The 13,901-nt window shown below is 40.8% G+C and overlaps 1 protein-coding gene across 6 annotated transcripts in view; it reads right to left on the bottom strand.

Annotated features, from left to right (window-relative positions):
* The window catches only part of ITGB6 (integrin subunit beta 6), a 134,904-nt gene that overhangs the window by 26,920 nt on the left and 94,083 nt on the right, over positions 1 to 13,901 (bottom strand). For all 6 annotated transcript variants that reach the window (XM_077883412.1, XM_077883414.1, XM_077883413.1 and 3 more), the window contains 4 exons: positions 12,685 to 12,774; positions 6,524 to 6,658; positions 5,890 to 6,307; positions 659 to 881 (listed from right to left, as the gene is read on the bottom strand). In XM_077883412.1, coding sequence (XP_077739538.1) covers positions 659 to 881; positions 5,890 to 6,307; positions 6,524 to 6,658; positions 12,685 to 12,774 — 866 coding nt within the window. The remainder of the gene's footprint in view (positions 1 to 658; positions 882 to 5,889; positions 6,308 to 6,523; positions 6,659 to 12,684; positions 12,775 to 13,901) is intronic.

Raw genomic sequence — 13,901 nt, 5'->3', positions numbered from 1 at the left:
GGAGACTTGCTTCATTTGACCTAGAAACGTTGCCCCCACTTCCATGAAGAAGTTAGCTACCAGCCAAAGAAATAGTTTTTTACTGGAAAACAAAGGAAAGTTTTGTTGCTGTTATTGTTCATATGGTATAAAAGAAAACACAACACACAATAGCTGTGTAAAATGACAACCAAAGAGAGGTGCCAAAGAGCATGAGTGGTAAAGAAGTGGGAAGAAATGGAAAGTCAAGATCTCCTTTCTGCCTTTTTACCTCCGTGAGGCTATAGATAGGAGTGAATCAGCAAGGTCAGGCTATAAACTTCTTTTTTTTTTTTTTTTTCAGGCTATAAACTTCTAAATAAGAAAGAAGCTCATCTGTTTCCCCTGAAAAGGCACCAAATGTGGGTGTCATCAGTCTACCTCCAGGGCATTCCTTATTTGCGGCTGCTATTGTAAGTGAAAGGCCATCCGATGTTATCAGTGTGGGACCTCAGCTCAGCTTCCCCAGGCTTGTCTCCAGCAGAAATGTGACATTGTGGTCCGGGATAATCAGGACAAAGAGGCAAGTGAGACACTGCTGACGATCACAGGTGGGTTTGTGTATATGGGGGGATGCTCAAAGAACAAACCCACCTAAAGCGATAAGCGACGCTGCGCCCCAGGGAAGTTGTGACATTACCGTTTAGAGTTACAGGGATCGCCACAGGTAGGACAACGTTCACAGGTCGGGCCGGAGGCTCCGGGGTTCGTGCAAACACACTTGCCACAGACGCAGTCCCCTCGCCCGCTGCAGAGCACCCCGTCCTCCGAGCCGCAGGAGTCGGTGCTGGTGGTGCAGTTGCAGTACTCGCCCGCCCAGCCGGGCCTGCACACGCATTCCCCGCAGTCACACACGCCGTTATCTGTAAAACAAACAGATAAATGAATGTATGAATGAATGTATGATGCTTAGGCCCCTGATGCTTAGGGCCGCAGCCACTTCAGATGCAAGTGGGGGGCTGCTTTTCTCTTTGCTTTTAAATACCATCAGAAAGACTGAAGAAGAAAAATGAGGAAAAAAAGTGAACGTGTGAGGAGGAGCGGTGAGTGTAGATATATTTTATGGAAAAACTTTGCTAAGTGTGCATATTTATTGATCTGGTCTCTCTCTCTCTCTCTCTTTTTGATCTGGTCTCTTAACTGAAGACCAATCTGATTACCTGGTGTTATATCAGAGACAGCTCATAGCCAGATGAAATGACATAATCCAGAAGCCTATAATAGCAACTTGTGTGTGTGTGTGTGTGTGTGTGTGTGATTCTGTGTATGTGTGTGTATTTAAATTGTTTTCGCAATTTTTTTTGCTTTTAATTAAGGTGTCATAAGATAGAGATGCAACGCAGACCTGGGTAATGCCCCACCTCTACATCATTCAAGCTGAGTGATCATAAAAGCCTCATCTATCAAATAGAGGGAATAAAATCTTACAGTCGCTGTGGTGGGATGAGATAATGTGTAAATCTTCTAGCTTTGCATTCACCAATTAGATGTCCTACAGGCATATAGTGAGTGCTCAAAAAATTCATTTATTTAAGAAACTTTAATTGAGCATATATCATGTGCCGAGGATTGCAGTAGGCATGAAGATACAAAATTAAATAAGGTCACTGAGCTTATAGTCTAGAGTAGGAGACAAGCAAATAAACACTGCCAGTAATAAATACACCACAATGTGATAAGTGTTATGCACACAGAGGGAGAGTTTCTAAATTAGACCAGAGATTTGGGGATGTTTCCAGAGGAGATGAAGCTTGAGCTGAATTTGGACAATACAGAGAGAAGGCACAAGAGGGCTACATGCATTTTAAGCCGAGAAGAAAAGCATAGGTAAATGACAGAAGTGCGTGATCGTGTAACCTCCTTAACACCCACAGTAGTTTCATATAGATAGAGCCAAAGGTGCAGATGAGCTGTGGCAGGAGCGCAGGATGGCGAGGGCGGGGTTGGAAAGGTCAACAGAAAGTCAGAAATCACATCATGAAAAGCGTCATGGGCTAAAGAAAGAACCGTTATCCTGAAAGTTATGGAATTTTAAGTAGAGACTTGAACAAATAGATACGTGTCTAGAAATATCCTGGCATCGGTAGAGAAGGTCAAACTAGAGACCGGAGAACTGGTTAGGAGGTTGCTGTAGCAAACGAGGCAAGGAGATCTGAGGTCCTGAACAGCGGCCAGTGGGAAGGAGAGGAAAGGGGGATGAATATTCAGGGAGGGATATGATTGCTGGGGGGGGGGGGGGGGGGGCGCTGGGCTGCTCGGTGGACGGTGCAGCTTGTCACTGACCAGGGATGGAAGCTCTCAGCTCATGCTCATTGACTTAGCCCCAGAGCCTGGCACAGAGTAGGGCTTGATTGTTGAACGAATAGATTGTTCTGAAGCAGATGAAGAAGAGCAGCTTTGGGTGGAGGAGATAACGAGTTCATTTTTGGCTCTGTTGAGTTTTCAGGGGCCTCTGGGACATCTTAGTAGGCGGATATATATATATATATATAGTCCAGAAGGAGAGACAGTGAGGTTTGAGGTTTGGATCCATCAGAGAGAGATGGCAGGCCAAGCTGTTGTGGGTCGAGTCATGTAGAGGAAGCAGAGTGAGAAGAGTTCCAAAGAGCATCAGCACTTAAAATATGATCAGAGAAGGGGGCCTGGGTGGCTCAGTTGGCTAAGCATCTGCCTCCAGCTCAGGTCATGATCCTAGGGTCCTGGGATTGAGCCCCATAACGGGCTCCCTACTTAGCAGACAGTCTGCTTCTCCTTCTCCTCCTGCTCATGCTCTCTCTCTTTCTCTGTCTCTCTCAAATAAATAACTCTTAAAGAAATGTGCAAAAAGAATCTTACCAGGGAGACTGAGAGGTAGGAGAGCAAAGCTGCAGAAGCCTAGGGCAGAGGCAGCTTGAAGGAGGCAGCGCCTGGAAACTTGCTGCAGACATATCTCATCTAACTTATCCTCTAAAATACAATTGCCTTTTGTTTCTTCCTCAGCAGAAAGGGAAACTTATTCTCATGATAGGGATAGACTTCTATATTGAAGTTTATTCAGAAAAATTAATATGATTTATAAATATTGTCAAGTGAAATGTGCATTTCCTTTGAGAATGCCCAAGTGTATCACTGCATGCAAGAATTACTTGGCAGAAATTTAGAAAACTCTTTCAAGAGCTCCTGTCAGAATTTAGCAACCCTTCTTTCTGTGGGCTTTCCAGAACCATCCACCGTATCACCGCTAATTGATATTCACAAGTAACCAATTATAAAGTACCTGTTCATAAAACCACAACCACAAAAACAACAATAAAACCTTCACAACGGCGTCATGTAGAAGCAAGATGATAACCAAAGATCAAGAAAAAAATTGTCAGGCTCTTTTCAAAGGGATAGATCTTTCTGGAATGCCACTGACTGATAAGTATAAGTGTATAATGGCAGAAAGTATTTTCTGTAATGTCATTTGCCTGTTAGTTTCCCGTCTCTTAGAATCAAAATATAAAAGACTAATGGAATTTGGGCAAGGGAATAAATCAATGGAGCCCTATATCTGTGAGTACTTACAGATGGATGAAAGAAGGTACATGAAAAAGAACATTGTGGTAATAGCCCTTCAGAGAAGTGGCACATTGCAGAGCGAATTAATTGTAAAATAAGTGAGATCTGCATGAGAAGGGAAGCTGTAGAAGCCTCTGTTGCAAACAACAGAGTGTCTGTTCACAAGGCCAGGGACAGTTTTTATCCTTGCACTAAGCAGGATGCCAGGCACATAGTGGGAACTCCAGAACTTTTAGTTAAATTTGAATAATAATACTTCTAGTTAAATTTGAATAATAATACTTGTTATACTTTTAAAACTTTTTTTTTAAGTAGGCTCTACCCCCAGTGTGGAGCCCAACTCGGGGTATGAACTCATGACCCTGAGATCAAGACCTGTGCTGAGATCAAGAGTCGGATGTTGAACTAACGGAGTCACCCAGGTTCCCCTTTATACCCTTTCAAGGAGAAAGAAACTAATAACACAGTGACATTCTTTGCGATGTTGCTACAAACAAAATAGCTTTTGAGAAACAGTAATGATTGAGAATTGTAAAGTACCCTCAAATATGAAGGAGGTTGGCATTAGTGAAGTTTTCTGAGTCCAACTGAAGAAATAACTGTGTTTCCTAAATAGAATCTCTCTAGGGATCACTGTATCTGATACAAAGAGAGGCCCTATTGTCAGACCTTCCAAACTACAATGCACAGATCAAGTCGACTCTTTTTGAGTTCATTTCCATTTGTGTGCATGGTACCAAATAAAGCGAAAGACCATCCACAAACCAGAAGAACTGTGCTGCTGAGCACAGTTCAGCAATTTACACTGCTCCAGAATTCTTTGATCTAAGATTTAAAGGGTGAAATATCGGTGAGGGTAGGATCGCTATCATAGTATGTTAGATTACAGGTAGAATTTTTCTGAAAGGTAATTTCAAATGTTTTGAGCACATACTTTGCTAAAACATTTCTATTAGAGGTGCAATCTGGGGATCTGCCAAGCATATTCTTTTCTAGACATGGTGACAGCCTCTGGCTTCAGGCTGTGTCCCGCCTACCTCTTACAAGAGAAGAGAACTGATGTGGGTTTAGAAACACACCCATTAAATAAGGAAATAGACCTCCAAGTGAAAGGGGGAGAGAAACGTGTCTCCATCTGGACAGACCCTAAATTTTCCACTCTGTGGGGAGAAGAAAGAAGGCAGAGGCACCTATTGGTAGCAAGAGCTGCTGCAAAGAAATGAAATGGAGGTGTGCTTCCAAGGGCCTCACACGGCTTTCAAAGAGCTCGGAATTCTCTGAGGCTTCTCTTCTCAGGCCTTTTTTCCTGAAAATCAGTCTCTTTTATATGTTCCTGACACTGGGGTTTGAAAACATAACTTTCTTAGTTTTCTTTAAAGATAATGGCTTTCTGTTTTGAAAAGCTGTCTGGTCACACACTGAGAAAAAGGGAGACACTGGGAGCTTAAACTCAGCGGTTAGTTAATATTCCAGTTGTAACACAAACTTATATCATTTTAAAGAACATGAACGCATTTGCAATTCTTCTGCAGATAGATCATACCTAAATATATGGATGTATGTCAAAATGATTCTATAGTAGTCACACTATATGCAATATATCCTTAAATTACAGTGATTCTCCATATGCAAAGGATTTTTTTTTATTTTTTTGTTTTTTGTTTTGCAAAGGATTTTAAAACATACATTTTTCTGCTTTCTAAACATTTTCTCCATCTTAAAAAATTCCAAGCAATGCTTCATTCTTACCTTTTCCATAGCCTTCATATGTCCTTATTCATCTTTATTATATCTGGTGTCTAATCTAGTATCTGCCACATAATAGGTGTTTAATAAATATTTGTGGGATGAAGGAAGGCCCGGAAAGTTCATTTCGTATTTCTGTGTCCCTTGTCCTTGGCAATATGCTCCTTAAGCAGCCCAGCTTTTCATTTTTCCAAAGGAACAGGCATTTAAGAGTTGGGTAAGACACCCAGAAGCCTGATGCTGAAAGGTCTGGAGGATAATGGAGTTCAGATTACGTGCAATTTTTTGGAGTCTGGGTAATAACCAAAGAGAAGATATTTCCATTTTTTGCCTACTGAACTCTGAGGGAACTAACAATGGAGATAGAAGTTGCACTGGCAGAGATCTCACCCCAAGAGAACATAAGAGAGAAAATGCAAGAGGAGATCAGTTACCTTAGGTCTAAAGATTAAGCCACTCTCTTGATCAACAACTATTTATTAAGCACCTACTCTACCCGGACAACTGTGGAAGGCACAAAGGATGCAAAGCCCCCTCTTGATACCCGCCCAGTCACAGCATGAGGTGGATTTAGACAACACCTACCTCCACAGAGCAGCCCTTTGTGCCTCACGCAGGAGAAGTCATCACACTGGCAGTAAGGCCCATAAATGTTTCCATAGGGAGACAAGTGGCAGACACACTGGCCACAGTAGCAGTCCCCTCTTCCACTGCACGAGGGGTGATCAGGGGCCTCCTTGCAGGAATCTGTACTCAGCGTGTCCTCCCCACACTCGCAGCGAGGACCCATGTGGCCAGGGTTGCAGGCACACACCCCACACTGGAAGGACCCGTTCCCGTTGTGGCATTTGGAGCTGTTCACCTCCACTTCTTTCTGACAGTCACAGTTGCATTCCGGACTGACAAGTATTTCCAGGGCGTCCCCCAGCCCCACAGGCTTTATGATAATGTGCCTGCTTCTTCTCTCACAGTTCGGTATACTCACAGTCACGTTAAATGAAGCCTGGAAAAAGAAAATACTAATTATCTTCTTCCACCCACCAAAATGCATGGGAGAAAACAAAGTGGCATGGGGATCAGCTTTGCCAAAAGCATTTATTAGGAAATTTTTGAAAATCACTTTTGAAATTCTTGAAAGGAAAATTCCAGCTTCAGTGCAATAAGATAACTTCTTACTTACCTGAACATATTTTCGACAATTGACTGACCCTGTACTTACTGTGTCTCCCACCTTCATGTGAGAGCATTTCTTTTGGTGTGGGAAGAGGGCCCTGTTGTTACAGATAGCTGTGAAGGACAGGTTGAGTCCTTCCGTGTCTCCTAACACTTCCAGTTCCACCTCAGACCGCAGTTCCTTCAGTCGGGACATAAAGAGTTAAAATCACAACCAAAAAATACAACCACAATAAGCTGTGAATCATGTTCATTAAACTACAAATGAATAAAATGAAATTGCATTTAAAAAAAATCACCATACCATCAATTAAGCAAGAAAGCTAGCAAGACATGCACACACACACGCACACACACACATGCACACACATGCACGTACATTTACACACGTCACATTTTATTGAATCTAGGATGCCATCAATTCTAAAACACACCACTATTTTATGACAATGACATTATAACAAAATATCTCAAGATCATTCTGGGCAACATATGAATCAATCCTGTTAGTCTATCATGGCTTTAAAAAATATTTTATCCATTCTGAGGGATTTGACAAATTCTCCAGCCCTGAGTTGCATTGCTTGGCATATAAAAGGCATTTTTTTGCTTGTATCTCAGTAACAAAATTTATTTAATTACAGTCATTCCTCCGACAATGAATATTTGCTTCACTGATACCAAATTTATACTCTGCTGCTCTGTTTTGGTACATTTCTGCATATACAACAATTTTTCATTTCAATATCAAATCATAGTGCAAACTTTTTGAAAATATTTGAAAATGGCAATTAGGCTCAACACCCATAGCACCAATAGTGTATTTAACAAATTGAGGTGACAACAACTTACACACTTAGGGCCGATTTCATACATCTGCAGGCAATGAATACTACATTGTGACTTCTACCCAACATTTGTAAGACACCATTAATCATAAAACATATCCCAATTTAGAGATGTTAAAATGTGGGAGAAACTCTTCCTCAAAATCAGTATTGGAATTTATCAACTACCTATTATACAGTTAGAGTCAGATCTGGGGAATGAGTGCAAAAATTTAGGGTGGGATATGAAGATTAAGAGACTGTGTGCAGGGCATGTAGTGTGCAATTTTCAAAAAAGTAGTTAGAGTAGGATTCAATAAGAAGGTGATGTTTTGAGGAAGTGAAGGTTCAGAAAGCATGCAGATATCTGTCAAAAGAGTGTTCCAGAAAAGGGATACAGTCAATGCAAAGGCCCAGAGGCAGAAGCATGTCTGGCATGCTCTGGAAACAGAGTAGCAAAGAGGCCAGAGGCTGTACTGGAACAACTCTCTGTTGAATTAATAAGACGTGAAGTCACAGAGGTAATAGGGTGGAGGAGAACAGATCCGGTAAAGTCCTAGTGGGTGGTTTTAAAGAATGTGATATTTACTTTATGTAAAATGAGAAAACAATTAGGGTTATTTATAGAAGAGTGATATGACTTTACTTAATATTTTTATTTTTATTTTATTTTTTTTAATTTTTATTTATTTATGATAGTCACAGAGAGAGAGAGGCAGAGACATAGGCAGAGGGAGAAGCAAGCTCCATGCACCGAGAGCCCGACGTGGGATTCGATCCCGGGTCTCCAGGATCGCGCCCTGGGCCAAAGGCAGGCGCCAAACCACTGCGCCACCCAGGGATCCCTACTTAATATTTTTAAAGGAAAATTCTAGCTTTCTGTTTTTTTAAAAACAGAATGTAGGAAACCAAAGGTAGAAACGAGAAACAGCATTTAGGAGGCTTTTGCAGTCATTCAGGTGAGTGAAGATGGTGGAGCCAACCAGGATGAAGGCAGTGGAGGAAGTATCTGGATCAAATTCTAAATAATTTTGAAGATAGAACCAGCAAGACTTTCTGATGGGTTAGATGTACAGGAAAACAGAAAGAGGGGAGTCAAGGATCATTACAGGCTTTTTGACCCTAGCAACATGAAGGATGGAATTACTATCAATTGAGAAGGAGAAGTTGATGAAGAATGTTTTAGGAGAGTCCAACGTACGCTCCTGAAATGCCAACTAATTGTATCAACCAACTCCCAGACATCTGTGCTTGGATGTCTCCTAGAAAAGTATATTTAGCGTGGTTGCTGGGTGGCATTGAGGCCCTGTCTGAGGTACATGATCATGAATTTAAAGTGAGTCCGGGGTCAGCCCAGGTGGCTCAGCGGTTTAGCACTGCCTTCAGCCCAGGGTCTGATCCTCTGATCCTGGAGTCCCGGGATCAAGTCCCACATCGGGCTCCCTGCATGGAGCCTGCTTCTCCCTCCACCTGTGTTTCTGCCTCTCTGTCTCTTTGTTTCTCATGAGTAAATAAATAAAATCTTTTAAAAATAAATAAATAAAGTGAGTCCGGTTAGCATGATTGTATGTTTTTCCTTTTCCAGTTCAGCTGTGCAGGACGAATGGACAGTTGGGTTTAAGCAGGATCATGATTGGCCGAGCAACCTTAGTGGAGCCACAAGGGGCATGGGAGCTGAGGATGTGTCTACAGAGTGATCCTAATGGTTGAATTTAAGCTGGGGGCCCGGGCAAAGAGGACACCAAGGGGATGAGGAACTGCAAACAGAGGATAGGATCACTTGAATAAAAGAAGAGAGGGAGGGGATCCCTGGGTGGCTTAGTGGTTTAGCGCCTGCCTTTGGCTCATGGCGTGATCCTGGAGTCCTGGGATCAAGTCCAATGTCGGGTTCCCTGTGTGGAGCCTGCTTCTCTCTCTGTCTCTCTGTCTCTCATGAATAAATAAATAAAATATTTAAAAAAAAAAAAAAAAAAAGAAGAGCGGGAGAGAGAGGGTAGAACCAATTAGTTGGAGATCCTGATGGGTTGGAAGAAATGCTAGGGGAAGCAGCAGAATGAGCTGAAAAGGCAGGAAGTGGTGAGCAGGGAATGGGTTTCAGAAAGCTGAGATTATAGAGGAGTCTATTAGCAATGACAAAGTTTAAGGTATGACAGAAAAAAGGGGAACAAGATCATTTTAGAAGCAGAGTTCAAGGAAGAGGCCAGGGTACAGGAAGGAATATGTGCAGACTTAGACTGAAACCATCAAGAGTTAAAGCAGGAGTAATATTAGAGACAGTGGCATGGTGAGTCAGGAGCAAAAGGGGAAGTGAGGGATATGACCTGCAAGCCGGTAAATTTGAAATTAGGAATAGTGGATGACATAATCTGACCAAAATAAGGGAAATCTCAGCATTGGTATAATTAGAACATCATATTGCAGATTTTGCCAGGAATATTTTAATGTGAATTTCCCAAAGAAAGGACATAAATGTATATTTGTATATTTCATCAAATCATTCACTCATTTACTGAGCGTCTACTATGAACCAGGCAAAACGAAACAAACCCAGTCACTTCCCTTCGGAGCTTAAATGCTAATAGTGGGGAGCTTACCCTTGGGAGCAATGACATTTCAGCAGCTTTTATTACATGTTTAAGGAAGGAAGAAAATTAGTGAATGATGATCAAATGAATGCACATTTGGTATTTAATAAGGGTTTTTACGCCAGGACACCTGGCTGGCTCAGTGGATGAGCATATGCTTCAGCTCCGGGCATAATCCCAGTGTCTGGTATCAGGCTCCCCATGGGGAGCCTGCTTCTCTCTCTGCCTCTTTCTGTGTGTCTTTCATGAACAAATAAATTAAAATGTAAAAATCTCTAAAAATCATAAGGGTTTTTAATGTCAATATGGTCCTGTAAAATACTGAGCTGAAGTTCATGGTCACTAATCATCAACACAAATTGTCTACCCCTACCCCACTAGAAGTTAGTCAGAAGTGTTTTATCTTTCCCTCAATGTCTTTCCTTTTTATCTTTTTACAGACTAGAAAGAAATCCAGTCAATGGACCACCATGTTTTATTTTATTTTTTGTTTATTTTATTTTTATGGTGGGGAGGGGCAGAGGGAGAGAGAGAATCCCAAGCAGGCTCCACACCCAGTGCAAAGCCAGATGCGGGGCTTAACCTCACAACCCCAAGATCATGACTTGAGCTGAGATCAAGAGTTGGACTCTTAACTGACTGAGCCACCCAGGTGCCCTTGGGTCCTCATATTTTTAAAGTCCTTTTAGAATATATTTAAAAATAACAGAACAGAAAAATAATGTGAACGAGTGCCAAGATCTATTACACACTTCATTCAGTGAATTGTGACTTTATAATAATAACTCCAGAGCAAGATTATATAGTATAAGAATAATAGACACTTCTTTGTATTTTTGGACAGTAAACTAAGAATGTGAGATTCACTTCAAATGTTTGATGCCTTGATTCTACTACCCTGGAAATTATGTGAGTGATTGGAGATCACAAAGTGATGGAGCATCTGGGTGGCTCGGTGTTTGGGCTTCAGCCTTCGGCTCAGGGCGTGATCCCGGGGTCCTGGGATCGAGTCCTGCATTGGGCTCCCCATAGGGAGCCTGCTTCTCCCTCTGCCTGTGTCTCTGCCTCTCTCTCTCTCTCTCTCTCTCTCTCTCTGTCTCTCATGAATAAATAAATTTAAAAATCTTAAAAAAAAAAAAAATGAACCAGAAACCCTGACAGAGCGAGCAGGAGCATAGAGGGGGCTGGTCAAAGAAGAGGGAGAAATGTTTTTGACATTTACAGTTTTTTAATTTGCTTAATTCCTTTGAAGATGTTAGTGGCCAATGCTTTTGAGAGTGCCGGGTTAAAGAAAATTGAGTGTGTCCTAATGCAGTGGAGGATTGCTGTGTGATTTTATCTGATTCTCCACATTAAAACTTTAATTACCGCATAAGAGGGAGGATGGTTTTTATAGTATTTTGTTGACAAGCTTTCCTGTCTGGAAGAATTTCAAGCATGAGCTAATGTGGTAGTTAATTTTTGATGTGAGCTAAGAAAACTGAAGTTTCTGAGGATATAAGTTAAAAAACAAAAACAAAACCCTCATCCTGTAGTTTTAATGGACACATCTGTTATTTTCTTCTCTGATGAAATATATTTGAGAAGAATTACCTTGCTTTCCTCCCTTAAGGTGAGTTTCAAAATTGATGGGGTGTTGGCAAAAATCACTGGGGAGATCTTTTCAAATTATGTAGCTCTTCCTTTCCTTAAAGTTCTCCTAAGACATCTGTGAGAGGAATCTGGATACGCCTATTTTTAAAAGCTTCCCAGATGATTCTGAAATGTTGCTCAGTTAAGGAACCCTGGCTCAGTATATGCTAAGTATTGGCAAATAGCGCATATAGGTCATTTATCGGTGATTTTAAAACATCCGAAGTTAGAATTTTATTTATTTTTTATTATGTAACTGCTGTTTAGAACAAATGTTAGAGCTTTACTGCTTTATAAAAATTTACTTTTTTTCATTCCTGTCCTTAATTTAGAGCTTCATTTTCATCTTCGTATGTATGCATCCATGTGGGTATTTTTTCTTTGTTAAGTTCAGGCAGAAAAGGGAAATGGTACTTAGGAAATAAAATAAAAAATGAGTCAGTAACTGGTCATCCACTGTTGATTAAGTTATGAAATGGGGACAAAGTAAAAGAATATAGCAACCCTATAGCTATGTATTTTATTTTAAGGAAGGAATGCTGTCCTTAGGTACTAATTTACAAAGTCAAGGCAAAAAAAATTATGTCTCTCTCTCTTTCCCCTCTCTCTTTCTCTCTCTCTCTCTCTCTCTCTATATATATATATATATATGTAAATATCCATAAAAATGAAAAACTCCTTGGTTCTCAAAAGAGTCTACCAAGTGGTGCTTCTGATATGCTTTGGTGTCTTTTTTTTTTTTCACTTTAAGTTATGAAGTAGCCTCATTAAGCCTGTGGAGTTAGTTCTCCACATGGTTCTGCTACTCCCTGGCATTTTAAACTAAATTTTTTTTTCAGGCAGAGAAGAGGGGAGCTTAATTGTAGCGCTCATGGAGCCTTTGCAATAGAATTGAAATTTTACTGGTGACATTATTATAAAAATAACCTCAACTTTAGATCAGGTTATGATTTTTCTACCTTCTCTCTCACCTTTCAAGAAGAGTATCTGCAAATAAGGAGAACAAAATCTATACTTTGGCTGCATTAATGCAGGGAGATTTTCTTTGGATAAGTACTCTCTCTACTAACAAATCCAAGTGCATTTAACTGCCTAAAACACATCTTAGTTTTTGAATACCACATAAATGCAAAAAAAAAAAAGCCAACTGTAAAATATCATACTTCGTAAGCAGAGATGATCAGCTGGAGAATGTTCCCGGAGTCCTTCTGAAGTAGCCCTACTGTAGCTCCAGGAATGAGTTTTGCATAATTCTGTAAACAAAATAGAATAAGTCAATCTGCTCCCTGTAATCAAGAAACGGTAATGTGGGTTTCAGTCTGCTGGTTGAGCTCACCTCTATTTAACTGGCTGGGGGAAACAGGATCCTGATAATAAACCAGTGTTTCTCCCAAAACTGTAGCCCTGCCTGGTGCTTGTCCTGCACATAAATGGGAAGTGGACTGGCCAGAGTTGCCACTGGGAACATCAAGTGTCTGTGGTTGCCTTAGTCTAGAGTTGTGATTTATATCACAACTGGAGTCAAGTCTCAAATAATAACAGCACTTATATACCATCTTCCATTTGCAGAGCATCCTTTGTCCAAAAAATTCTGAGCATACTACCAGGAGCTATCTTCTTTTTTGTCATTTACAAAAACCCAGGTTCTGCATTGGCCCCTCTCTGCCATCAGATTGCTCTGCAAGTCATTCAGCCCAGAAGTCTTAATCGTCCATTGTTTGGTGGAGAAAATGAGTGAGTTATTTGGATGCTTGCTGTTAACCCCCTTTCCTAGTGGTAACGAGCACTCTTTGAGGGATGTCACCATGTACTGGGGTTGATTAGAATTGATTTCCACTCATCACGATGGAGTCAGTCGGAACCTATCTCTAAACCATCTGCATTCTCCACTTATATCCTTTTCTGAGATGTCATTCCCACTTGCGGAAAACTCACATTAGTTCAGCCACACTTCAGGTATCAAGCATGACCAGAGAATGAGGCACTGCAAAGCAGAAAATTTTCCAGACCGCTGAAAATTACCCCTCCCTTAAGTTCTGTGTTTTAAAACTTATTTTCAAATGAAAGGTTTTCTGAAGTGTATGGCACACATCTCTGTCTTCTTAAATAAAGATTCCCAAGCATACTTGGACCTTTTTTCCTGAAGCAGCAGTCATATGTATCAATATTAACTATAGCTTTATTATCATCAAAGACTTCTAAAATCCATGGGTAGAACACACTCATACCAAGTGGCCCCCAACTGCTATGCTTTTATTTCTTTTATTTGTTTTTTAAATAGTTTCTATCTCCTTGTTATGCTATAAGGTATCACTCACCTACCAATTTTCTCATTAATTCATTTACTGTTGCATTCAATATCTATTAAGCAGGTTTAACA

This window comes from Canis aureus, chromosome 34 (assembly GCF_053574225.1).
Source record: "Canis aureus isolate CA01 chromosome 34, VMU_Caureus_v.1.0, whole genome shotgun sequence".
In the NCBI taxonomy this organism is placed as follows: domain Eukaryota; kingdom Metazoa; phylum Chordata; class Mammalia; order Carnivora; family Canidae; genus Canis; species Canis aureus.
The sequence above is the reverse complement of the archived record's forward strand: the minus strand, read 5'-3'. Positions and strand labels throughout refer to the sequence as shown.